Source organism: Falco naumanni, chromosome Z (assembly GCF_017639655.2).
Source record: "Falco naumanni isolate bFalNau1 chromosome Z, bFalNau1.pat, whole genome shotgun sequence".
Taxonomy (NCBI): Eukaryota; Metazoa; Chordata; class Aves; order Falconiformes; family Falconidae; genus Falco; species Falco naumanni.
The window spans coordinates 60795557-60820938 of record NC_054080.1 but is presented as its reverse complement, the minus strand read 5'-3'; the positions used below and the strand labels follow the sequence as shown (position 1 = coordinate 60820938).

Genomic DNA, 25382 nt, shown 5'->3' with positions numbered 1-25382 from the left:
AGCGCAGTGGGGACAGTGATCTGTTGCCTGCACGATAGGTACAGATTGTGCTGTAGTAACTGGATGGAAAGGGGGTAAGGTGGCCTTCAGCAACACACATCTGGTTCTGTGATGCTTTTCTCAGAAGAAGCAATGTTGTGCCTGTTCAGTGCTGGCTGGACAGCACTGCCTGCAGCTAATTGCTACATACTGATGGAATTAAGGTGTAGCTACTCCAATTTCCCTTCAAAGGATGCTCAGTGAGTCGTAGCATTCCTGTACAATGTTATGCCCTGATGTGGTATTCTCAGGCATACTTCAGAGACCATCTTTTCCTTGTGGGAACTGCAGTGATTGAGCTCAGTGGAGGTGTCTGAGTAGGCAAATTCTTGGTGTAAATAGAAGGGAGGTGAGCACAGGAGGTTTTCAGGAACCGAAGTGTAAGAAGTACTTTGCCGTATTGCTTCCATGATGGCATACTCTGATGATACTTCACTGTTTGCTACATGTAGCATGTCCTTACTTTTTGTGTGCATTACACACAATGAGGGCAAGGAGCGGGGCAGGTGAGCAGCAGCTGTAGTAAGTGGAGCTTGTACGCTGAATGAGGTGTCACTTCTAGGCATCACAAAGGGGTATGCATGCCTGTAAATTTACCGTATTTTTATGTACCTTTCAAAACTGAAGTAATTAAAAACAGAAATGTAAATCTTCAGCCACATGTCCTTACGTGCTGTATAGGGTTTCCCTGTCTGTTCTCAGCAAAGGCATATAGTTTTGTCAGGTTACTTTGTGCCACCTGTTTTACTTTCTCCTTCAAGCACATTTGGTCAGGAACAGGTAAAGTTGACCTCCAAATTAGTATACCTTACATTTTGCCTAGTTTTGATTTTACAATACCATTCTTAAAGGATTTGAGAGTAAGTAATTGTATTTCTGATGGGTTTGACAAGATGTATCGCAGTTATACATGACTAAATACACATTAAACTGTGCTTTTTCAGATCCTTGTTCTTTTTATTAATGTGCTGTTTCTAATGCAACAGAGCATGTTAATTTATAGTCCAGCGTTGGGGACAAGAAATCCAGCTTTCTTTGTAATTCATCTATTGTCATAACATGCTCACTTCCTTACAAGTTAACTGGAAGTTGGAATGGTTTTGTGCTTTGCAGGATGACTCATCATATTATGATTCTGAGTTTGACCCAGCTAGTGAAATTATGCTATGTCATATAAGGATTAGAATTTCTATTTAGCGATCTGAGTTATTAGAAGTAACTTATATATGTAACTGAGCTGATTTCTACTTAGTGTCCATTTTTCATTTGTGCAAACTGAATAATAAGTTCAAAATTAGGATCCAGCTAAATTATGTTGGTGTCTCTATTATGGCTAGATTAGGGAGACACAAAGCTTGGAATATATAAGTACTTTCATATTTTCAGCAACCATGGCTCTCTTCATGTTTTAAAAAGAAAAGCAACTTAAAATAAACTGCCTATACAGTCTTCCTAGCACCAAAGTGTTAAACTGTGTCACTCTATAGAGTTCTGATCTTTCTTTGACTGTTTCTGGCGTCCTTGTCCTAACTGTTTCAAAATGAGAGTACAGTTTTCCTACAATGCTAAAATATATGTATGTATATTTTGTTGGGTTCTTTCTCACTTCCTGTGTAGTCTTTTGCCTTCTTTATGTCCATCTTGTCCTAGTCCACTTAAAAAAATCACATCACATAAATCATCTTGTGTCAGATGAAGTATTCATATTATACTAGTACTTTCTTATTTGTAGAAATTGAATTAGAAAGTAAAATAGTGACTGGAAGATCTTTGGGTTTGCAGAGTACTGTGAAGAGCAAAGAGGAAATTAAATCTCAAGATACTGTTAAACATAACCAGAAAAACTTCCAGGTTGTTGTGGATGATCAGGCAAGTTCTGATCATAGTATTACTAAGGAAGACACTGTACTGTTGTAGTTGTGCAGACACAGGTCATTAGTTACTGTTGTACTTGCACTCAGTGCAGGTTCTCCTGAACTCTTGTTGTATATTGTATACGCTCTTTTAGCATAGTCTATACTTATAGCATATATAAAGTATACACTCTTTTAGTGTATTATTTAGTGGATGCATTTACTTTTGTCTCTGAATAAACTGATACTATGTGTATTTAGTAGCATGAATAACGGGATGTCTCAGGCAATTAATATCTTTTTTTCACTGAAATAGGGAACTGAGCTTTGTTCTGTTTTTTTACACCAAAATAAGCATTCCTTCAGGGAAGACCTTGTGCAAAAGACATTAATTAATTTAGTATCAACTGTTACAGCCAAGTATTCAACAGAAAGTTGAGTTAAAGGTAGGACATGCTATCTTGATTACAGAGCTAACTACATCTTTGCCTCTGTGGTCTTTTAGAACTGATCGTGACCTGCATGTTTACCGATTCTGGGGTAACATGATACAGCTTTCCAAGTTCTCAGACTGAGCACTGGTTTCTAACCCCTAGGCGTCACCAAGGGCTACTCCAGCAAATCTGGTTAATCTACTTACCTTTTTTCAGGACCTCATGCCCAATGGTAAATGCTATAGCCCTATAGTAGTCTTTTATCGAAGTACTGTACTTCCCTCCTATTGTTAATACTGAACAGTGTAAGGGGGAAAACACTGTAAACATTTTGTCTGCAGTTCCATTGTACAAAAAAAATGCTATCAGGTCTTATTTCATTGACTCTTTCAAGTAACTGTCTTCTCTCTCAGAGGGCAGACTTTCATCATTCAAATATAAACCTTCCCAGTCTGAAGGTCTGAAACGTATTGATGTGTTTTAGACTGTAATTTCTCACTTGTTGTCTGCAGTGCTAATAAAAGGGTTCCTGTCCCTGACTGCCCAGTGGAGTGGTCAGGGTTGAAAACAATCTTTTCTCTCAATGAACTGAACTTGTTTGCAATGCAGACCTACAACAGTTGCGGTGGTGGAACAGAGGAAGTGGTGGAGTGAAAAACTAGGGTGGGACCTCCAAAAAACTAGGTTGAGGAGTGGGGTGGGTTGCAGTCTTTATAATGAAGCCAGTCTGGTGGCAAACTATTGCCAAGATGGCCAGCCTGTCCTCTCCCTATCTCCCATTCTTTCCTCCTTCTCTTGGGTTGCATCTGGAAATCATGTGCCAACAACATGAGTCTTCTACCAGATCAACCTTCAGACTATTCTGGGTGACAGGGGGAAAGAGGAGGGGAAAGAAACCTTTGTTTCCACCACATCAGCCAGCCAAATCAACTTGTCCCGTAGCTGTATGACTAGGAACAGGGGGGAATGTGTGGCTGGTGGCAGGTGGAGGGACTGGCTGCAGGACCCAGCAGCTGAGATCAGCTCTGGCCACTGGGGAACCTCAGCCAGAGGCAGTAGTTTTAGGGAGTTTAAGCTAGTGTAGGTAGGTCGCTGCTGCTACCGAGGAGGAGATCCTGTCTCCCACAGTGCTCCACCACCACTCTCCTCCCAGGGTCACCAAAACTACTTGCAGAGCCAGGCTTTGAACTAGATCAGGACCTTGATTCAGATTTTAATAATATGGTTTTGGGTTTTGGTTGTTTGGGGTTTTTTTTTTTCCTTCCAATGTATGTTTTATAGCCAAAAGCTCATTTTGGCACATGGGATGGGACTAGAAAGAATTTGGGGGGGGACAGGTGAGACTGATTCTGTTGGCTCTGAAATTAAACCCTGAGGTTTCTGTTTCATAATACATGATGAAGTGATCCAGCAGGTTTCTGCTGGGAATGTGCTTCCTCCCCTCCCCATTCTCAGACACACACTCCTGATGCTTATTTTGCAACAATTATGGCACTGGACCGATCCAACTTGCTTGTCTGGTTTTCCTCTGTCGGGTGGGTTGAATCTGCTCATTGAAGGGGCTGATGGATGCCAGAGGTAGTGCAAGGTGAGGAGGGCTGTGCGGTTGAAGATGGGGAAGCAGAGGGAGAGACAACCCTCCTAGCATTATCTGGCTGCACCTGGAGCCAGAGCCTAAGGGGGAAGGAATGGGGAACCACATCTTCTGGTTGGACCTTGGCTGCACTAAACCGGTCTGGTGAGCTCTGCAGATGGAGTGAGACCGAGGCTCCTCAGAGGTGCTTGTTCTTTTCCCTCCTTGCTAAAAGGCATCACTTTTGTCTTTCTGGATGTTTCTTCATCACCCTATTGATGATTTTCAAAAGTTATGACTATATGTCTCAGTTGCTGAGTCTCAGTGTAGATCTGTAATCTATTAGAGAGTTTGCAATTACGTAATAGCAGGACACTGGTATGAAAGATCTACAGTCTTCCAGGTTTGGGTCTGAAACATTCACATTTTCTGTTGTTTTAAGAGTTTGATAGTATACTAGGAAAATTAAAACCAGAAAGCTAAAATTACGTTGAAACAGAGTATAATTTTCTCTGTAATTTATAGGTTAAGAAAGTGCAAATAAAATGCATAAAGTAACTTAAAAGTTGCAAAAATAGAAAATCTGATTTACATGCATTGCAAGGAAGAAGAAAGAAAAATGCTTTGCCATTTTTGTGACTTTGTCTTTAAAAAAACCACCAAGTTGTTGATGGTTTGGCAGCTGTGCAGCTGACGTCAGCTCTTCCATTGTGAAAGATCTGCTTTCTTTTAGACAGCCTTATGGCATTTCATCAAGTTTTGGTGATTCAGCTGAATTAAAAAACAACTGGATTTAAGTCTAAATTCCCCTAACTGCTAAACCAAACATATTTCTGACCACACAGTCATGGCTAGATGGCCTGTCTTGAAGCAGTATTGAAACTTCATATCCCACAGCAGGCAATTTTACTTTGAGAATCAGGACTAAATGACATGGTGAAAGGAAAAGTATCCTTTAATTCAGAGCTGTTAATCAGAATCTATCAGTACACACTGCATTTTTTTAAATCTGACTTGCTAAATTTATTAATTAAATTTAGTGAATTTCATAAAATCTTCCAGACTACACTTGTAGCATCACTTTCTCTTCAAAAAGAATTTGAGTCATCTTTAAATTACAAAGATGTATTCAAAATAAATATGTTGTTGGGTGGGGCTGTTTTAGGCTGAAAAAACTTTTACCTTCATTTAAAATTCCAGACATAACCATAAACTGAAACTTCAAAGGCATAATAAAATTGTAGGCTACTAATTGTAGTCAATTTATTTTGAAGATATCTATTCATAGAGGCAGACAACCAAGACAGAGAACTTGTAAAAACTTTTTCCGTTTTTTTTCTAAACTTTTATTTGCCTTGAGCAAAATTAATCAAACTTTACATTGCTCTCCTTGACATTTGAAAAAAAGGCATTACCTTGTATATTGTGCTACTAATTGCCAAAATAAATGATTGCTTATAAGGGGCTATATCTGCTATATGCAGAATGAACGTATGACATATTACAACATTTCCGTTCTGGGACTGATGTATCATTCATGGGCATTAAAATTGCATTATAATGACTGTAGCATTATATGTTATATTCATACATACACCAGAATAATCCATCTTGGTTAATGAATAGACACTCTAGGCTCCTTTAGGCCCCATTTATTACTTATTTTGCCCATGTGAAAGAAGATTCCTGAGACTTTGCAAGCCAGAAGTGATTTCTTCCCCAGTTTTATTACTGATAATCTAGCTGATCTAGCTGGTTTAGAATTATTTAGAAAAAAAAAAAAAAAGAAGGTGAAAAAACAGTCCCCAGCAATGGAGTTATTCAGTGGTAGCAGAAGATGCAGGTATGCATGGATGAGCATGCTCTGTGTGGGCTTTGAATGGGATAAATATACTCCATGTGTGTGCCAGGCTAAGACCCAGATGTTCAGAGTCAAGAATGTGCAGAAAAGCAACCAATATGGTCGGCTGACTGAACTTACATAGTGACAGCTGGAATGGGAGAATGGTCAAATATGGGGAAAAAGACAGATGCATTCTTTGCTTCTGCAAATTTCCATTTCTCTACAAAATTATACATATGCATGCTCCCATCTGGACTCTGTCATCTTTTCATTATAAGAAAATCATACATTGCAATGACCCGGTCTAGGTTTATAAGGCAGGCGTTGCCAACATCTGACCTTAGAGCTGTGCGTGGTCCTCAACCACTTCACACGGTGCTTTTCATGCTGGTCTGACAGTCTGGGCAGAGCTTAGCTCCACTCTGTTATGGGAGATGGCCGTTCCAGCCAGCTCAGCTGCCATTCACATCAGACATGAGTGCTGTTTTTCTTTTGGCTGTCAGCTATATGAAGTTTCTGGGGTGTAACTCTTGCTGTTGGTACGTTTGGCCTGTGGTTGCCTTGGCTCTTAGCCTGCCTGCATGTCAGTGTGAATCATCCATCACTGCAGTATTAAATACTAAGTATATAGGGATTGTACCTTTGGTGAGCCTCATAAATACTAATCTCCATGTTTCCTTTGGGATGTAGATAATGTCTTTTAGAATTTAGAAATGTTAAGTCACTTGATAAAGTGTCTAATGCGGTATCATGACTGGAATTCAGAAATCCCTCGGTACTGCTTGTTTTTTATGCTTCCTTATATCCTATACTTATGTGAACATAACAGTAATATTTTATATTTTTATGCAGGTCTTGACATAAATGTTAGATTAATTTTTTCAAATTAAGTATCTCTGAGCTGGAAACCTTAAAGTTTTAATTGTGCACAGGGTGTTAGAGTCAGGCTCTGTTCTTTTTGACTTGAACAGTGCCACCTTACAGTGATGCAAGTGGGATTTGGATATTTCACACATAAGGCCGTCTTAACATGGTCTTTGATGTCTTCAACAATTCATAAATATTTTCCCATTCAGTTCAAATGTGTTTCCTAGGAAAAATAAGACTTTGAATATTTTTATTCTTATTTTTCCATCAAAAGTGGAAGTCAAGGGTCTCCTTTTACTGTCATATTGTGATGTTTGACCTTGTAGGCTGTATTAATGTTTGCTCTTATGTAGAACTACATTATATTTTTTTTTATTCTGTGATTGTATTAGAATGTAATAATTCACCCTGTGGATGTTCACAGGCATTTTTACTACTATGAGTAATTCTGAATTTTACTCAATTGTTTGTGTGGTGGGTTTTTTTGTAAAGATACAATCTGTTGTAAAAGTCAAGGTGAATACTTTGAAACAGGGATGAGAGTATTTTGGTATGCTTACTCTTGTTGAAATTAAGAAGAGTATGCATTTTGAAAGGTAAGAGACTGAGCATGATATTCTAGTATAAATCTTTCCTTTGGAATCAAACATTGCAATGAGAAAACTGAAATTAAAAGGTGTAATAGTGATTCTGTATGTTCACAGTGTTCAGCTAAGTGAATTAAGATAGGTGAGCTTTACTGGGTGAGTTTGTCTATGGCACAGCCTTGAGCTTTGTCAACATGATGGTAGGGTGTTATGGTGCCTCAGGGTTCATCTGTTTCTTCAAGATCAGTATTCTATTCATTCTTCCAAGGTTAAGGTCATGGCTATACCTCAAATGTTTTTTTCTTTGAATAAAGTAACAGAAAGACTCAAAGTTTTGTAGAAAACTCATTATTGCCATAAAGCATCAAAAGGTCACAAAATGTCTTTCCTCATTGAAATAGCAAAGCCCCTTATTTTTTCAGTAATTCATTATCACAGTATAGGCTGGGAGAGCCCTTGACATTTTCAGAGATTCCTTGTTGAGGTGAAGGAATCGCTCCATACATCACAGTTCAAAAAAAGAGAAATCAGTTGAAAGTACATATATGCAAAGGCCTTGTTAGCCCATAGAGCCATCCACATTTCAAAGCGAGTGTAGCAAGCTTGTCCTTTCTTCTGGAACATTTTCGTGGACTCTTATGTTAATTAAGGCATCAGACCTGCAAACACATGTGCAACTTCAAAAATGTGCCTTATAAGTGAGGATGAGCAAAGACAAAGGTTATATAGATATAACTGAAATGGAAAGATCGCCACTTTCAAAGGGCTAGTACTGACAAAGGAGCTATCATTTAGAAACACTGTAGAATATGTAATTTCTTTTATTCATTATAGTCATGAAGGAAAAAACTGTTGCCTTTAAAAGGCTGAGAAGAAAAGCAAAAATTTATTGCCTTTACCTGTGTGAGGAGGTAGAAGTGTAGATGGAAGAAGGTGCTTCATATGACTTTGAGCCCTTTCAAAAAACATGTAACATTTTCTCTCTAGTAAGGAGAAGAGTTGTCTTCTGCAGTAGAGACCATCAGTAACAACAGTGGTCCATAGCACTGTGGAAGGCCTAGAGGTAACCGTGAAGAACTTGTTCAACTCTCATATTGATGGTGCTTGTGACTGTGAAGAGGGAAAATGCTACTTAATTAGCCAGTGCTTTTCAAAGCTACACCTTGTAACTTTTAGCTTTGATTTCTATGAGATTTTCTGTCTTTGGTGCTTCATAAGAAGGTAAAAGTCTAAGAAGCGCTGAATAACCTACTGATTATAGGTTTATTAATGTACAACAAGCAATGCCTATGCAAAAAGCAGTCTGTTCACAAACAAGGTACTGTTATATATAGTTTCTTTAAAACAGTGTAAATAATCTGCTTGTGCTCAGAGTGTTGTTTGTCTATTAAAGTCAGACATGGAAACTGTGATATTTAACTTTTCCCGTAGTAGAAGATTATTTATTTTTCTATATTTCCCTGTATATTTTCTCTCAGAAAGACTGAATTTGCAATGGATGTAAAACAGCTACAAATCTAATAGAGCAAGTATTTATCAAGGTTTTTATATATATGTATTTTCTGAGACATGCAGTAGTCTCTAAATTTCAGCTTTATTGTGGATGATGGTGACCGTGAGTGTTGTGATATGTATCCATAACATATTCTCCTGACTGTTTCTCCACCTCTTCCCATTTCTCTGTCTCTTCCCAAAATTCCAGTTGTGGAAGTAGCAGTTAATTCAGAGGAAGTACAACGAAGTTACTTCAAATCATACATCCCAAGAAAGAATAGGCTAGACATTTATAGCGTTATCTATTATAATCAGGAAGCTTTACAAATTTCCTGCATTTTGTGGAAGACCTATCTAATATCATTTTGACAGTTCATTGGCTGAGATTTGCTGAAGTTCAGCAGTTACCAATAAACACCTTAAGACAATTTGCAGAGGATCAAACTGATCCTGGTGAGATCAGCACTTTTAGCCTGAATGAATTTCTTGTGGGCACTGGATCCCAGAGCTGAATCAGTTGCAGGAGGAACACAAATTGCATCGATGGTAAGAAAATGTATGCGCTTTGCCAGAGCAACAGGGAGAATTTCTTAAAACTCCTGCTGGATTTTGCTTTGTCTTACACATTTCTCAATGAAAACTAAGCAACAGGCTGCTTCACAGAATCAATTCTAACAAAAAGTAATTTTTGTTATGAAGTTTCCATTGTATGAAATGCTAAAAATAATTTTTCAGTACAGCACCATCTACAAAATTTCTAATGCATCTATGTAAAACAGTGCAAAATTTTCTGTTTATGAGCAAGTGGTAATTTTGCCTAGGGAATCCTCATTTACTTGTATCAAAGATTTTTTATGCTTCTGTAGCTATAGGAGATCTTCCACCCTCCAATTCCATTTATAAATGTATGGAGAACAGTGATGTGTTTACATATTGTTGTCAAACAAGGCATTTAAAAAGAACTTACGTTTACAAATGGAAGATATATAAGGTCTAAGTGTGGCTCATAATTGTAAAAATATTATCTATGCCTTTTTTTCTTTTACTTTTTTATTTCTCAGTAAAATTTTCTTTGCAAATGTCTTATCTTGCAGGTAAGTAGTTGATTCATATGACTGGTTAAGATTTTAGGGACTGTGTAAATTATATTACTGCATTAGAGACAATCATGTTTTTCAGCATGTTTGGAAGAGACTTGATTTAATATCAGTGGAAATGAAAAATGTAGTACTTTCACTGCTCTTAATGCTATAACCACTGTGGTGTAGTGTATATATTAAAAACTTGAATGATGTTCAATATATTGTTTTCTGATATTTAAGAGGAAAAAAAATCTCATGTTGAACTAAGGCATGTTGGTGCTTAATACAAAACCATAAAGCAAAGACATTCGAATAGAATGGAAATCCATTGTCTTTTCTGACCTAGTCCATAGATTCGTACTACTTTTATTATGTGTGCAGCTGAACAATGTAAAGACTACAGCTTTCCAATTGCTAAAACAGCCTTCACTAGAAACAGTGTATGCTGAAAGATACTTATATATTATGTTCCCACATTAAGCCTTCCTGCTACCTCTGCTACCTTCTCCCTGTTCTGCCCAGATCCAGGTACTTCCAAACTCAGAAATACTGAAGGAAATCTGGTTATTTTTTTCATGTACCATTCTGGTGTTTATGGTGTAATCTAGAGTCCCTAATCTGGACGTATTTATAGACTGCCTGCAAGTCAAACTATAGACCAGACTTGCAAATGGAAACCACCCTGTGCCTACAGAATATTTTGCATCTATGGATGCTAGAAAAAACACATGAATCATTGAATTAAAATTCAGAAGGTAATAAAAAGTTAAGTACATGTTCCAAATGTTGTACATGCTAAATTTGGTTACATCCTTATATAAATTAGAAGTTTTATGTACAGATTTGGTATGAGTGGAAATCAAAGTTACCCAAACCCACCCAAATATCCCATCACCAAGTTAAAGGCTTATTTTTGGTATGGTCATTCAAAGCATTTGTATGTATTATATGATGTGAAATAGAATATATGGAGAAAACCTCTATCCTAGAGTTTCATACAGTCTGTTGGGGAGAAATCTCTCCTGAAAGATGGAAGATACCAGTTCAGAACCCTTTGTAACAATAAGGATAACACAGGGCATGAACATGGGTCCTCAAAGCCCAGAAACATATCCCCAGTGTTGGGCTAGATTTTTTTGGAAGGGAGAGAAAACCTCTTATTTTGTCAGGTACATCCTCATGTAAATTTAACCCTTACTTTTCAGTTTAATTTTCTTTTTATGAAAAATGTATGGAAGTTAAACATTTAATTAGTCTGAGCCATTTCTTTATTTCCAATTTACTGAAAATTAAATTAGTTCAGCATTGAATTGGCATCTGTTTTGAATTGCTTTAGGGGAAAAACAATAATTTATATGGCATGCAGTTAACCAGGGCTTTCGGTATGACCTGAGAATTTCCTCCTTCAGAGAGGAAACTAATGGACAGTTGGAAAAATGCTGTTGGAGGAAGGTTCAGAAGATGTGGTTGTGGGAAGCAGCACTGACCACAAAGAAAAGTTATAGGGTGGCTTCTTGAATTTTACTGCAGTGAAGTTATGGTTCATTTCTTGACTTTGTGTTTCCCTTTCTGGATGCATGTCTGTTACCTGACATCTGCCTTTATTCTGTTGTTTCAGTGCTGCAGGGAAAACCAAGTGATACATTTAAGTAAATGTTTTATAGATCTTAACTTCTGAACTTAGTGACATGGATTTTGCAGCAGGGAGAATGCCTCTGGAATTCAGTTTTCTCAGCTCATCCATAAGCCTCAGCTTTTGGTAACATTAATGGGATTGTGTGCTTTTACTGATTTTTTTTTAAATTATTTTTCTTAAGCTTTTTCTTCTGAGATGGTAAATTGTGTATTGGCACTTTTGGTTTTTTTTCAGAATCACTTTTATTTGGGGATAATCTGGGGGGTGGATGGGTGGTTAAAACATGTGTGTTGTTGCCAGAAATTATTGTTGTGAATACAAATGGGGAAGCCTTTCACATAAAGGTTTCATGGAAAACACACTGTGTCTACTGAACTGTATGGATAGGGGGAATTTAGCTTCATTTGTTTGATTAAGAGAAGTTGGTAGGGTGTAAATTCCTTCTTTGTTACTACTGATGCTTAACCAGTCTGAACCAGAGCCCACTGGAATTAATGGAAAGGTTCCCATTCGTTTCAGTGTGGGTTTTTTCAAGCCCTAACAGACCTCCTGCTGTTCCACAGTCGAGCATTAGCGAGGGACAGTGAGCCTGCCAATCATGCAGGTTTTGTGTGTGTGTGTGTGGTGAGATTTGTAGGAGGTTGAAGACTGTTTCATGAGGGTAATTTTTATGTGGAGTTCCATAATATTTAAGAAAGTCTCTGTTTTTTTGCCTACTATTTCTGCTATTGTAGCACAAAACCAGGCTAAGGTGATTTGGAGGATGCAGTGTCTATTGGTAGAAAAGTAGTCACCAGCGATTTTTTTAAATGCTTGGGTTTTCTTTCTTTTCTATGTAATGGGCATCATGTAAGTAGATGTTTTAAATCGTGATAAAAGAGTTAAATGATTTGCATCAGAACAGAAGCTGTGATGTGCAAAACCTTTGATTTATTTTAATGGAAGCAGTAGGAGAATGATACCATTACCATTTTTCTGACAATGTATAGAAGCTGGTGAATACAATAGGGATTTCTTGCGTGGCTAAAATAGTATGTTGATTTTAAAGATGATAATGAACCTACGAGAAAATACTCTCTTTCTGTTTTGGTTTTGTATGTAAGTGGCTTTTGGTTCACCAGTCCCAGACTTCTGTCTGGGGATCTCTGTGTTTTTTATAGAGTACTGATCAGATCACAAGAGGCAGGGAGGCATAAGCATTCCCTTACTATGAAAATAATACTAGTTATTGTTTGTTTCTTTTAAGATCTAGTGGAAGTAGCCTGAGTGGTTTTTCCCAGTGTTTCGTTAAACTACCAAGCAGAATTTTGCTCCAGGACATACAGAGTTGTTCACCTCTCTCTATTAAAAACATTTTTACATAGTAAAGAAACTTTTTTTAATTACTCATAATGATTTAGAGTATAATCTCAGCAGAATTTAAAAAAAACAGCAACCAACATCTAGTTTAGCCCCTTGAGACTTGTCATTGCCAGGTGACACTACCTTTTGAAAGCCTGTCTTCCTGGAGTGGCAGTCTTCAGTGAGCTGACAAGCTCTATGCACAAGATCAAATTATTTTAAATGCAGTATCTTTTTTTGGACATATGCATAAGCTGCGTTACTGCATGCACTAGTTTCTGCAGTTCTGTAGTTTCTTGCCTTTTGGCTGCATGTTGCAACCTTGTTAGGGCTGTGTTCCTTGCTCCGAGGGCATATCTGACAGAACCCCATGATGTGCCTTTTGTCACACTTACAGATCTCAATGTCTCTCCAGCCTCTCCTAGCAGAGATATGTATGAAAACATGAGTGGTCCCAATGATACTCCCAAAGTTCTTTGCAAACAAGCAGGGCTTTATTGCAACACTGTCTTAGTGACAGTTGTGGCTTATGCGGTGCCTGCTGACAAAATGAAATCTCTGTTACCATCACGTGGGGGTAAGCATGGCAGGGGACCAGCAGCTCAGAGAGGTCTTCTAACTGTTCTGATAGCAACAAACTGAGAATCTACAAAAAAAAAAAGATTTTGCAAAGCCATAGAATAATGTGAGGGGTTTTGACAAAACATCTTAAGTGATTGAAAAAAAGGGCATGTAGTTGATTTTGAGAATGTAACCAAGACCCTATTTGTTCCGAGAATGTGGTCTAGTCTGGTTGGAATATGACTGTTACTGGCAAAAGCAGACAATGAATTTCCTGAGTAAAGAATGTCTTATCCAGTGTTCCAGCACGTATGAGATTTTCTCACTGTAGGTGCACGCTGTGTGGTAGTGCTGTTTTGCATTGTAGGTGATGTCTAGTCAGGTCAGGTAGGGCCTGCAGTCACACTGAATACGCTAACAACTACCAAGATGGTGTGGTTTCACTCAAGGTACTTCCTGAGGTCTGAGCAGCCTAACTCTATGCTCTATGCACTGAGCACTCTAAATGTATGGCCTGTGTGTTACATTGATATGTCCCCTGTCAACTAAAAAAATAAGGTTTTGATTATTTGATTGCATTTGGCTCAACATCACACAAGAAGGGAAGAACCTTAGGTCATGCAGGGGATGGAAGCAGCCTGGTCCCTGGAGTTTCATAGAACATACAGATTTAATTAAGCAGAATGCACATCTGGCAGAGGATTTTAATTCATGAGAGATTGCATGTCACCCAACTTTGTTGCTTGTTTCTGTACTTTTTCAGCCATACTGTATTCTTTTTGAGATGGGGAGACCAGAACTACTGTTTTCCAGTTGCATAGAACTTTTTGCTTTGATTACGAGCCCTTTTCTATTAATTCCTTGCACTCAGTTTTCTTTTTGATCAGTGCTGTCTTAATTGTGAAAAAGCATCAGCTCAATCTGTGACGAGCCCAAGGTTTCACTCTCAGACAGTTATGGGTGATATACAAGCCATAATTTTATATGTGAATTTTGGATTGTTATTTCACACATGCATCACTTTATCTGTATCTAAGTTAAATTTCATTGCCTATTTAATGCCTACTCACCCAGTCTCATAAGGGCCTTCTGTCATTATTTACAGTCATCTTTAAATAACTTACGATCATCCACAGGCTTTGTGATCTCACCGTTCAGTCCCTTTTCCAGGTCATTTGGAATATGTTCAACAGTATGGATCCCAGCACAAATTATTTTAGGAATCCGGCGGTGGCCTCTGCAGTGTGAAATCAAAACTTTTGATTCCCGTTTTACTAGATGCTTTTGTATCCCCATGAGGCTCTTTCCTCTTGTCCCATGGTTGCTTAGTTTCTTGGCCGAGATGGCCATGAGGTATGAGAAGAAAATTTGTGTTCTGTATGGAACATGTTATGTATTATTTAGATATTGGATTGGAAATACCAAATAACTGATAGGGAGTATTGCATTGCTGCACAAAATTTGTGCTAAACTGGAAGTCTTGAGGACTACAGAGGTAATTTTTAGTTGCTAAGAGAATACCTAGGGAATCCTCTGTGTGGCATGCATTGTAAACTGTGAGGTATCAAGCTATTTAGACATCCAGGTAGTGTAATATGCACAGACACTTGTGTTACAGGAAATATTGGTGATATACTTGCTTTGGCTGAAAACTCTTAAATGTACTTTACACCTGTAAAACAGTAGCAGGTACTTATTATTGTGGTTTTGTTATATAGATTATATTATATATTACAGAACATATATATGTTATATAGATATATTGTGTATCGTTATATAGATGTGTTTCTAATTTTCTCTGGGAAGAGTGTGAGCCATCTAAAATCTTAATTCACCCTAGGTTTTGTGGCTTTTTTTAATGCATGCTTTTCAGTCTTTTCCATCAAGCAGGTTGCAATTAAATGGAGCTTTTTGTGATTGTATTTTTCCTGTCATATGGCTGAAGCTGCCGCTACAATATATTGTCATATAAATTGAAATATAGAGAATGCTGATATTTTGTCACTGCTTCCTTTTGGAAATATACTGCAAAAGTCAGTAACTTCTAACATCCCTGTTCTGCAGATGAAAAAACATAAGTAGAAGCTTCAGTTGCTTGTGTTGACCATGAAGGGCACTGATTATCTGTAGTTGCTTATGAAATAATTTTTTTGTTACTGTGTAGGGTATTGGAAAATTGAAGAAACGTAGTAAATCTGACAATCACTTAAACTATTTAGACTAACTCTTTGGGCAGGGCTCTGTCTCCTAAATAAATAATAAGTTAATGTTCATTTGTCTTTCTACAACATTGCTGTCATGTACCAAACATTGCCTCCCTGCACACTAGTATTGTAAACCACAGCGTACAGAAATGTAGCATGCCTCAAGCAATATTGTTTTGGATCCTTTAAATCTTGTGGTCAGGACCTCACTAAATGGCATGTTAGAGAGAACTGTGTGCCTTTTGATCTCTTACCAACCAAGAAACTTCTCAACATGGATCGTTTTCATCATCTTAATCATAGACTTAAGGCAGAATATTTTATTTTTGGGTGTACTGTCTATTTATATCTCCACATTTTAGGTTTCTACCAGTTGCTTGAGTTGGTCTCTTTGAAAGAAGGAAGGAGAGCTAGAGGACTGATCTATGCTTATTAGATCTGTGCAAATATTATATATATAGATAAAGAATATATATTCCCTTTTTTAAATCTCAGCTGAAAATTTGCAGTTTATGGTTTTCCTTCTTATGATTAAAATTTACATACCGAAGGTTAAATGAATATACTCTTAAGAAATATATTACATTTAATAAAATGTTTCCACAAATTTATCTTTTAGACTGAAGAATGAGGGTTTCTTTTTTTTTAAAAAAAAAAAATCACATTGTACCTTTTTTATTTTTTTCTAACCTTGCAAATTTACACAATATGGGTGTTGCCTATCCTTATACCTTTTTTTACAAATTATGGTTGTGTGGTAGTTGAAATATGTGGTTTGCAAAGTAGAAAGCAAAAGATTGAAATAAATGATAGGAAATATTTGCAAATATGTGACAGATCTGAATTTTCCCAGCCTGCCTACCAAGTACTGTGTTACAGTGGCTTTTTATTGTTCTCTTTGCTATTTTTTTATTTTGCTTGCATTAGGAAAACTGCTTTTTTTTTTTTTTTCTTTTTCCCAGTGTTTGTTCTTGACTGAATATGAAATATTTCAGAGTCTATCAGTGAAATCTGTCGGGAACATCATAAGACTTAGGAAAATAAACAAGCTGGATTTATAGGCCCCATACAGGAAGAGGAGTAGAGGGCTTCTGATAAGACATCTAAAGCTGTAAAATGTAGTAAAACTGGATCAGCCCTTCTTTTTTTTTTTTTCAAAGGGTCACAAAGTTATTTTGGTGTACAGAAGTAGTAGAAGAATTTAGAAGGTTTTGAGTTACACAGAAAAGAAATGGATTTTCAGATATTTTTGTCTTTTTCATGGTGGTCAGACAAATTAGTATTTTTTAATTTTAGTTAAGTTTCTGATAGGAAAATAAGATTGTATGTACAAAGGAGTAGATGATTGATTCTCAAGCATACATTGATCACCAGGGAAGAAATGTGAAGAAATGTTTCTTCCTGTGTTCTAACCCCAGAAATCATTGCCCAGTTGGACAGGTAAACTAATGAGTTAAGCAGAAGGCTTAAGTGTATGCAGAAATACATGGGAAGACAGTTTTTTTCTCTGGAAGAGCTACCCACCTAACCTAAATGATGTGTTAAATCAGGAGTACACATGGGATACTGAATGAGGTCGGAAGAGCTTTTTTGAAAGGCTGGGAGGAAAAAACCAGAGCTAAGCACATTGCATCATTTTTTATGATCTTTCTTATGCTTAGAAAGTGAAGTGAAAGAACAGATTGCTGGGCAAAGTAAGCAGTTTTGATTTATCTTTTCTATTTTACTTTGAATCACCAGTTACTAAGTACTTTTTGGGACACACTGCTGGATTTAATGTACCAAGTATCTTCTTCAGTATGGCAAAACCTGCCACTTGTAACATTTTATGTAAATTGTAGGGGCTTTTTTAAATTTAAAATTGTCTGACTAAAGCAGGAAATAATGTAGGTATCAGATTCTGATCTATCACAGTAGTATAAGGCTAGCGTGAATCCATTATTTAAATTCTTTACTCTTGATTTATGTTCTGGTATAAGTGAAAAACAAGCCTTAAGCAAAGAACTGACTTGTCTGCAGTGGTATGGACTGATCTGTGCATTGGAAGCCATTGCTAGTACAAATTAATATTTTCATTTCTTTACATTATCCCTCCTTTTAAGACTAGCACTGAAAGTAATCTAGAAGTGACTCATGATGTTCACATATTTGTAAAACTACAGTTAACCTGTATGATATGAATCATATGCTTACAGAGGAAGGCAACCAAGATGGTGAAAAGCCTTGAGGGCAATACTTATGAGGAGCAGCTGAGGTCACTTGGTTTGCTCAGCTTGGAGAGGAGAAGGCTGAGGGGGGACCTCATCACAGCCTGCAACTTCCTCAAGGGGGGCAGTGGAGGGGAGGTGCTGATCTCCTCTCCCTGGTGACCAGCGATAGGACACGAGGAGATGGAATGAAGCTGTGTCAGGGGAAGTTCAGACTGGAGACTAGGAAAAGGTTCTTCACTGAGATGCTGGTCAGTCACTGGGACAGGCTTCTCAAGGAAATGACACCAAGCCTGTTACAGTTCAAGGAGCATCTAGACGATGTTCTTAGCCATATGGTTTAGTTGTAGGTGGTTCTGTGAGGAGCAGGGAGTTGGACTCGATGATCCTTGTAGGTCCTTCCAGCTTGAGTTATTGTTTGATTCTGTGGTTCTATACTTATCTTTTGTGAAAGTTTTGACCCTTTCAGTTTAGTGTATACAGGGATTAAGATAATAAAAGGGATTGCATAAATCTGCTTTGACATAGCACTTTCTTTTGTAAACAAAATATTTGGCTTGTCCTGAAAAAGTAACTTGGTAAAACGTCTTGTGTATGATTAGGCCAAAAATCTGTCTAGCTCATTTTGTTGCTGAGAGTAGCAGTTGTGTAGGAAGGAGTGTATGAGGGCAAGCACATAAATATACTTCTGTTGCCTGACCCCCACCACCTGCAGCTAACGGAGCTCCCGATCTTTAGGTTGTGATTTTGGATATAAGAATCCTTGATGGATTTTTTTCTCACTTTGTGAACCCTTTTTATCACCCCACCTGCATAAAATTCTGGCATCCACAGCATCCCATGGAAAGGAATTCCATGCTGAGTTTGGGTTTGTGATAAGGAAGTATATATTGTTGTTTATTTTGAGCATGTGACTTCATAATTTATTCTGCCCCAATTAGAAAAGACCAGTTGTTCCTTATTCAGCTTATTATGGCCACACAAATTCATAGACCTGTGTCACATCCCTCATCAGTTGTCCATCTTTGAGGAAGAAGAGACCTATTTATTTAGCCATTGTCCCCACAGAAGCTGTTCCATAGCTTTAATCTTCTTTGTCACATCTCTTTGTATCTCACATGGTTTTCCTGTGTCCGTTTTGTAACATGGGGATCTGAACTGCACAGTATCCTGTGTGAAGCACAACAAGGATCTGGGTGATTGGCATAGTGTCCAATTCTTTGCGACTTCTAATACTGGTTTTGCTTTTCTTGACTGCCCCTGGGCATTATGTGCTCATCACAACTTCACAGACTCTTTCCTAAATAGCAATAGCTTGTTCAGAGCACATTCTTCTGTATATGCAGTGAGGATTGGGTTTTTTGCCTTATGTTCATTATGTTCCATTTTGGTTTACTTTGTGCAGTAGCACAGCTTAATGCACTGAAAGATCGTTCACTTTTTAGAAAAGCCCCCTGTATTCGCTGGTTGTCTTTCAGAACGTTATTTATATACTTATCCAGTAGTAAATGTTTCAACATCCTGGCTGAAGAGTATGCTGTGGATTATTCAAGTTATCAAAACGGCAATTATTTTTGCAAATGCAACTAACATTTTTGACTTACGCTTTCTGAGCATCTTGCATAGATTTTTCAGAGTTGATGACATTTGTCTTCTGAAAAATCAGGTCTCTTGAAGATATAAATTAGCGATTGAAAATTATTTAGGCTTTTACATCCTAATTTGAAGTATATATCTGTTTATAGAGACAATGTATGATAATGGGAATAAAAGAATTAAGCTGAAGTTTTCGTAAGTGGCAAAGGGCCAGGCTTTTAAAGTATTTAGAATATAAACTGCTTTTGCAGGTAATGGAAGTTGGCCACTCAATTCCTTTTAAAAAGATTGTTAAGACTAAGGATGGTCTTGAAATACGATATAAACTCCAAAGTTGCTTAGTAAGGGCAACAGGTTCTGAAGGATTTGTTTTTCTATAGAGATGTAAAAGCTATTTGAATATTTTTGATGACCTACAACTCCAAACAAAACACTAAAATATTTCAATCAATTCATTGTAGCATTAAATATTTGGAAATAAATACCAGAATAAAATTTCACTGCTTTTGTAACTAATAAAAGTTGTATTATTTTCCAAGACACAACTGAAAAAGAAATATGGGACCTGGTGAGGCTTTGAAATTGAGCTTCAGGAAGCAGTGCCTTCTATTTGAAAATAAGAGAATTCATGGCAGAGGCAGAGGCAGTGGGATTTTTCTTTTAAGGTAAAAAAAAAGCTTTAGTATTTCATTAGCCACTGATATACTCAAGCTCAAATGCCAGAAAAATGTAATTTCTAGCCTCATTGCACAAGCAAAAGCATTGAATTTTTAATATATAAGTCTGTAAGGACAGTATGCAGGCATGTGAAGGCAGACTTGATTACACAGATTGACAAAAAGCATCTGTCCTCTGACTCCTGAATTAGCCCACAGGCTGTTGTTACCGCCTGGTCAACCATAATGGAAAAAAAAAAAAAAAAAAAAAAAAAAAAGAAACACCAACAATCTAGAGCAGATGTAGAGGTAAACTGCTTAGATGCGATGGAAATGAATGTTTTATCTTGCAAAGGAAATAAAAAGAATGTGACTTCTTTAGTTGGCCAAATCAGAAAAGGGATCCCTGTAAAATTCATATAGTGAGGGAGAAGGCTACCTGTGCATTTTGCATTCCACCTGCACTAGGTGAAAGGTTGAGCTGAAGAATGAAGACAGAGGTTGGAAACTTAAAAGCTGGGCTGAAGACAAGGAGAGAGTCAGGTAAATGCAGGGTGAGGAAGGAATATCTGAGCTTAAAGTGAAAGGCATATGATGGGAAGAAAACTCATATTAAGCAATATTTTTATTTATCTTAGTTCTCTATGTGGTGCTTATATAATGTAATAAACTGGCAGTCCTATAAATATCCTCTGTAGAGAGCATTCAAACAAGCATCAGTCTGTTTTCAATGGCTGGTATGTCTGATAAAAGTTGACTGGTACTGCCTGGGAAGCAATACAGTACTGGTCTGAGTATACTGTCTGAATAACAGTACATTTCTTTGGCACAGGACAAGTGCTTGCAATGGGTGAGTTAACATGACTGACAGAGTTCTGTTTATAATGGCTCAATATGAGGGAATTGATCTTTTTCTTTTCAAGAAAGGTAATATTCCACCTAACGACTTCAAGTACAAGCCCTGGTAAAAGCATTTCTTAGTTTAGGAGTTTGGTTTTACCTGGGCTAAATAAGGGGGGGTAAAAATTATTTGATCTTCTTGAGTCTTATTGTAGGTCTCATGCATGGCATGCTAAGAATATTTTTCAAAGTATATCTAAAAATACAATCTTTCATACTGTTTATTTGAAGTACGTTAAGTAATTCACCTTGTGTAATACTATGGCTTCACATACCTTAGCTCAGCAATCAGAAGCATATTCTCCATGCTAAACCTTAAAATCAGAAATGCAAACTCACATATTTTTTCCTTTAGAACAAGCCTTAATATTGTGATTTTGAGATGTATTGTTTAAAAAACATGTCTGTGGGGTTTTGATCTGCTGAGTGTCTTTCACTGTGCTCTTTAAGAAAGTAGATGGCAAAGATGCAAACGGTATGACAGAATAATACATAACAATGATGTTGAAAAGTAAGCAATATTAATCTTTAAACTTTCATATCTGCTACAGACATCACATGGATGTGTGTGGATTTATCTTCAAGAAGAGATTATTCTGGGGGTATTTATGAACCCCTTGTTTTTACAGGGGTTTGGGTTTTTTTGACCTTCATCTTCAGTGCTTCATGATCTAAGATGAGTTGAATCCTCCGCAATCTCTGCATCAAGTCCCCCTTAGTACCTTATCTGGGAGCATTATACAAGTCAGATGTAAGCAGGGAACTTGGTTATGCACAAAAAGTACTTATTAAAGAAAAACTGACTGAAAGTGTGAAGCACAGTAATAAAGTAGAAACTTAACTGGACCTTCACAAAAAATAGAGAGATTTTGTCCCAACATTTCCTTTCCAAAATTTCTGTTGCTGTCTTATCAGATATATATTTGCCTCGCTGTGATGTACAGAATCTACTCTTTTAGAAACCTCTAGTTCTGCTTCTAATACTGGATTCTCACATGATCATTGTGAGAATCCATCGCATGGGTTCTCTTTTTCATTTCAGTGGTAAAAATGTGTCAGCTGAGTCCTTCAAATTTCCTAAACTGATTGAAAGTGACCTCTTGAAAGATGCTAGAAAATCAACACTGTTTTCTCTCCACCTCCTGGTATCTTGTTTCTAGTCTGATTATAGAGTTGCCTTCTGGTATTCTTTTGGTAAACAGGTATCAACTCAAATAGTTAATATAAACCTCTTATATTTCACGTCTTAAACTGTCCGCTTGTTTATGCAAGCTGATATGCAGTCTGTCTGTCTGACTCCCTGTGGTTTCAGTAAAGAACTGGTCTCCTGATCATCCCTGGTGTATGCATGTTTTGGGCTTTTTCTGAGCTCCCTCCTGTAAGGAGCTTCAGGTTTTCTTTTGGGAGGGAATTGCACATAGGGGACACTTCAGATTTTTCTGTCATGTCTGGATATAGGGCCACATCATATGTGACTCTACCAAAGACAGCACGAAGACATGCTTCATGCTGTCTCATCCCACAGAAGTACCTCACTGGCCAGACCTGGATGTGTGTGTATTTTAGCCAGCTCAATTCAGAGAGAGAGTTGTCTGCATGTGGGTACAATTCAGGACTTGGTACTTGGTCCCCTGGAGTAGCATTGATTCAGGAGACCTTTCAGTCCTATATTCCTAACTGGGAAAAGATACACACACTTATATGAGCAAATTTAGCAATTCCAATCATGACTATTCTTAGTGTAGATACATGAGATATGTGTATAATATCTGTATACAAACTGAGTGCAGTTATCTGGACTCAGGTATGACACTTTCCACTGGTAATGTTTTCAGGTGCAGTTTAAGTTCTGAGTTAAATACATACAGTAAATCATAGCGCAGATCTTTGCACATCTATATAACAAATCTTTTATCCAATACATAAAAATAAATTAATGATACTGCTTTGTTTTCCAACATAATTCTAAAAATTACTTCATTAATATGCAATGTACCTAACTTAGTTTACTGTTTCGTTAAGGTCTTGGAATTGACAGCGGGACTTCTTTACCGCAGAGTAGTTCTTCTCCATGGGATGATACACTTTTCAATATATCCATCCATGCAGCGATCCGACATGGAAAATGGAAGTTATTAACTGGATATCCAGGTAATGAAGTAACTCCATTTTGTACAGTGTGTCATATCTCCCACTTGCCTCAAACAGTTTAATTCTGTTTAATATATTTTAATTTCTTTTAGTTATTCTGTTAACTTCTCAGGTTTTTTATCATGTGCAAAAATCTAGAAGGGACGCTTCCAAGATGCAAACAACATCATCTTTCATCTTGCAAATATTTTGTATGCAAATTATTTTCACAGTAGTGTAGAAACTATCAGGATCATAGAATATCTCAAGTTGCAAGGGACCCATAAAGATCAAGGAATCCAAGAAGAAAGTCCATGAAATTAATTGATATGAAATTAAGTGACGTGGAAGTTTGAATCCCTTTTTTGTATAAATAGGACTCCTGTATAGGTAGGCCTGGACCAGAGAGACTCTGGTGCCGGGCTAGAGTTAAGGAATGCAGCAACAATCACTCTCCAGTGGTTTGTCAAAGGACCTAGTGAATTTGTTGATTACAGTATAACTACATCTCCACACCGCTGGTCCATAGATGAGAATTAACCCTTGGTCTGTTCCTGTTTCTGCAGGCTGTAGCCATTGGTTCCCTCCACCATCTTTGTTCAATGAGTCAAAAATTCAGTCATCTGATCCACCGACAAAGAGACTTTGGCTGTTTGATATTGTTCATGATCCTGAAGAGAAAAATGATTTGTCTGAAAAATATCCTCATGTCGTGGAAAAACTGCTGTCACGGCTTCAGTATTATTATAAACGTTCAGTGCCTGTGTTCTACCCTGATGAGGATCCCCGCTGTGATCCAGCAGCAACAGGGGCTTGGGGTCCTTGGGCGTAGTACACAGCACTGCATCCTGCAGAACATCCCTGTAGCAGAGTCTGGTTTATGGACTCAGGGTCCTAGTCACGTATTTCTTACCTTGTTCATTAAACTACTGCTAATTATGAACTTATTCCTTGAGTAATTCAGTATTTCTTACTCTTCAAATATGTTGGGAACCTTATTTTGGTCTTTTCCCCCTCTCTCCTTCTTAGCAATTGTATGTGAAATATTGGCAAAATTATAAATCTGTTGTTCAAATATTCTTTGTCCAGAATACGCTTTTAATGATAATTAACCAATAATGATTAAAAAAAAAAATTAATGAAGAAAGTTAAAAACCTTGAAAGAGTTTACTTTTCTTAAAAAGCTGCCAGGAATCATGGCAGCAGAGACATGCTGAATGCATCCTTCTTGTGGAATAAACTGATTTTTGTTTTCATGTTTGTCCAGAAGACAAATTGTATTGGAAGCTGTTACATATCTGTAAAGAATACGAAAAAATTCCAACAGTTGACGTAATAATTTTTGCCTTTAACATGCACCTCCATCCAGAAAAGGGAACAGATAGAAATCACCCACAGCAAAAAAAACCCCAAACCTCCCAGAAACCAGCAAAATCCCTATTCCTTATTCACTGTTAATGTATCAAATGGGTGTAGAGACTGGTGGTCAACTGGAGTGCAGGGCTGTCAGGCAGAGGGATCTTCACAGGCTGAAGAAATGGGTGAACAAAGACTTCATGAAGTTAACAAAGGCAGAGTCCTGCACTTGGGGTGAAACAGGAGTACATGCTGGGCTATGACCAGATAGAAAGTGTTTTTGTGGGGGAAAAAAATCTAGGCGTCCTGCTGGATAATAAATAGAACAAGAGTTGCCATGGGGCCTCTTAGTGAAGAAGACCAACCACATGTCGTTCTATGTAAGCAAGAATGTAGGCACCACATCAGGGAAAGTGTCTGTTCCTCTCTATTCAGCACTGGAGCATAACATCATATTTTGGGCTTCCCTGTACAAGAAAAGTATTGACAAATTGGAGTGAGTCCAGTGGAGCACCATGAAGATGATCATGGGAAGGAAGGCAAACAAGGGGAGGCTGAAGAAATGGGTTAGTTTATGCTGGAGAAGAAAGAGGAAATTGCTGCTTCAGCTACCTAACATGAGAGCATGGAGAAGATGAAGCCAGACTCTTCTCAGAGGTGCACAAGGCTGAAAGGCATATAAGGTACACATGGCATTCCAATTCAGTATTAGGAAAAAAACTATCACACCATGAGGTTAATGAAATACAGTAACTGCAGGGCTACGACATCCATATCCTAGGAGGTGTTCAGTCCATGGTTGGAGAGGATCCTGAGCAGTGTCATCTGTCCCTGAAGTTGGCCCTGCTTGGGTGGTAGTGGTGAGGAACAACCAGGTTACCTCCAAAGGGCATGAATTTCTGCATGAATTATTCCATGATTCTGTGATGAACAAAACCTTACGTTTATTGCCTGCCTGGTGAGTACGCTTTCACTCAGATTTTGTTTCTTTATTACCATAGTAGAGACTTTTCACCCTGAAGT

The 25382-nt window shown here is 37.6% G+C and overlaps 1 protein-coding gene across 1 annotated transcript in view; it reads left to right on the top strand.

Moving 5' to 3' along the window:
- Positions 1-23950, top strand: part of ARSB (arylsulfatase B) — a 67300-nt gene extending 43350 nt beyond the window's left edge. Inside the window, exons 7-8 of the mRNA XM_040579981.1 lie at positions 22896-23024; positions 23570-23950. Coding sequence (XP_040435915.1) covers positions 22896-23024; positions 23570-23835 — 395 coding nt within the window. The 3' untranslated portion in view covers positions 23836-23950. The remainder of the gene's footprint in view (positions 1-22895; positions 23025-23569) is intronic.
- Positions 23951-25382: the final 1432 nt, after the last annotated feature.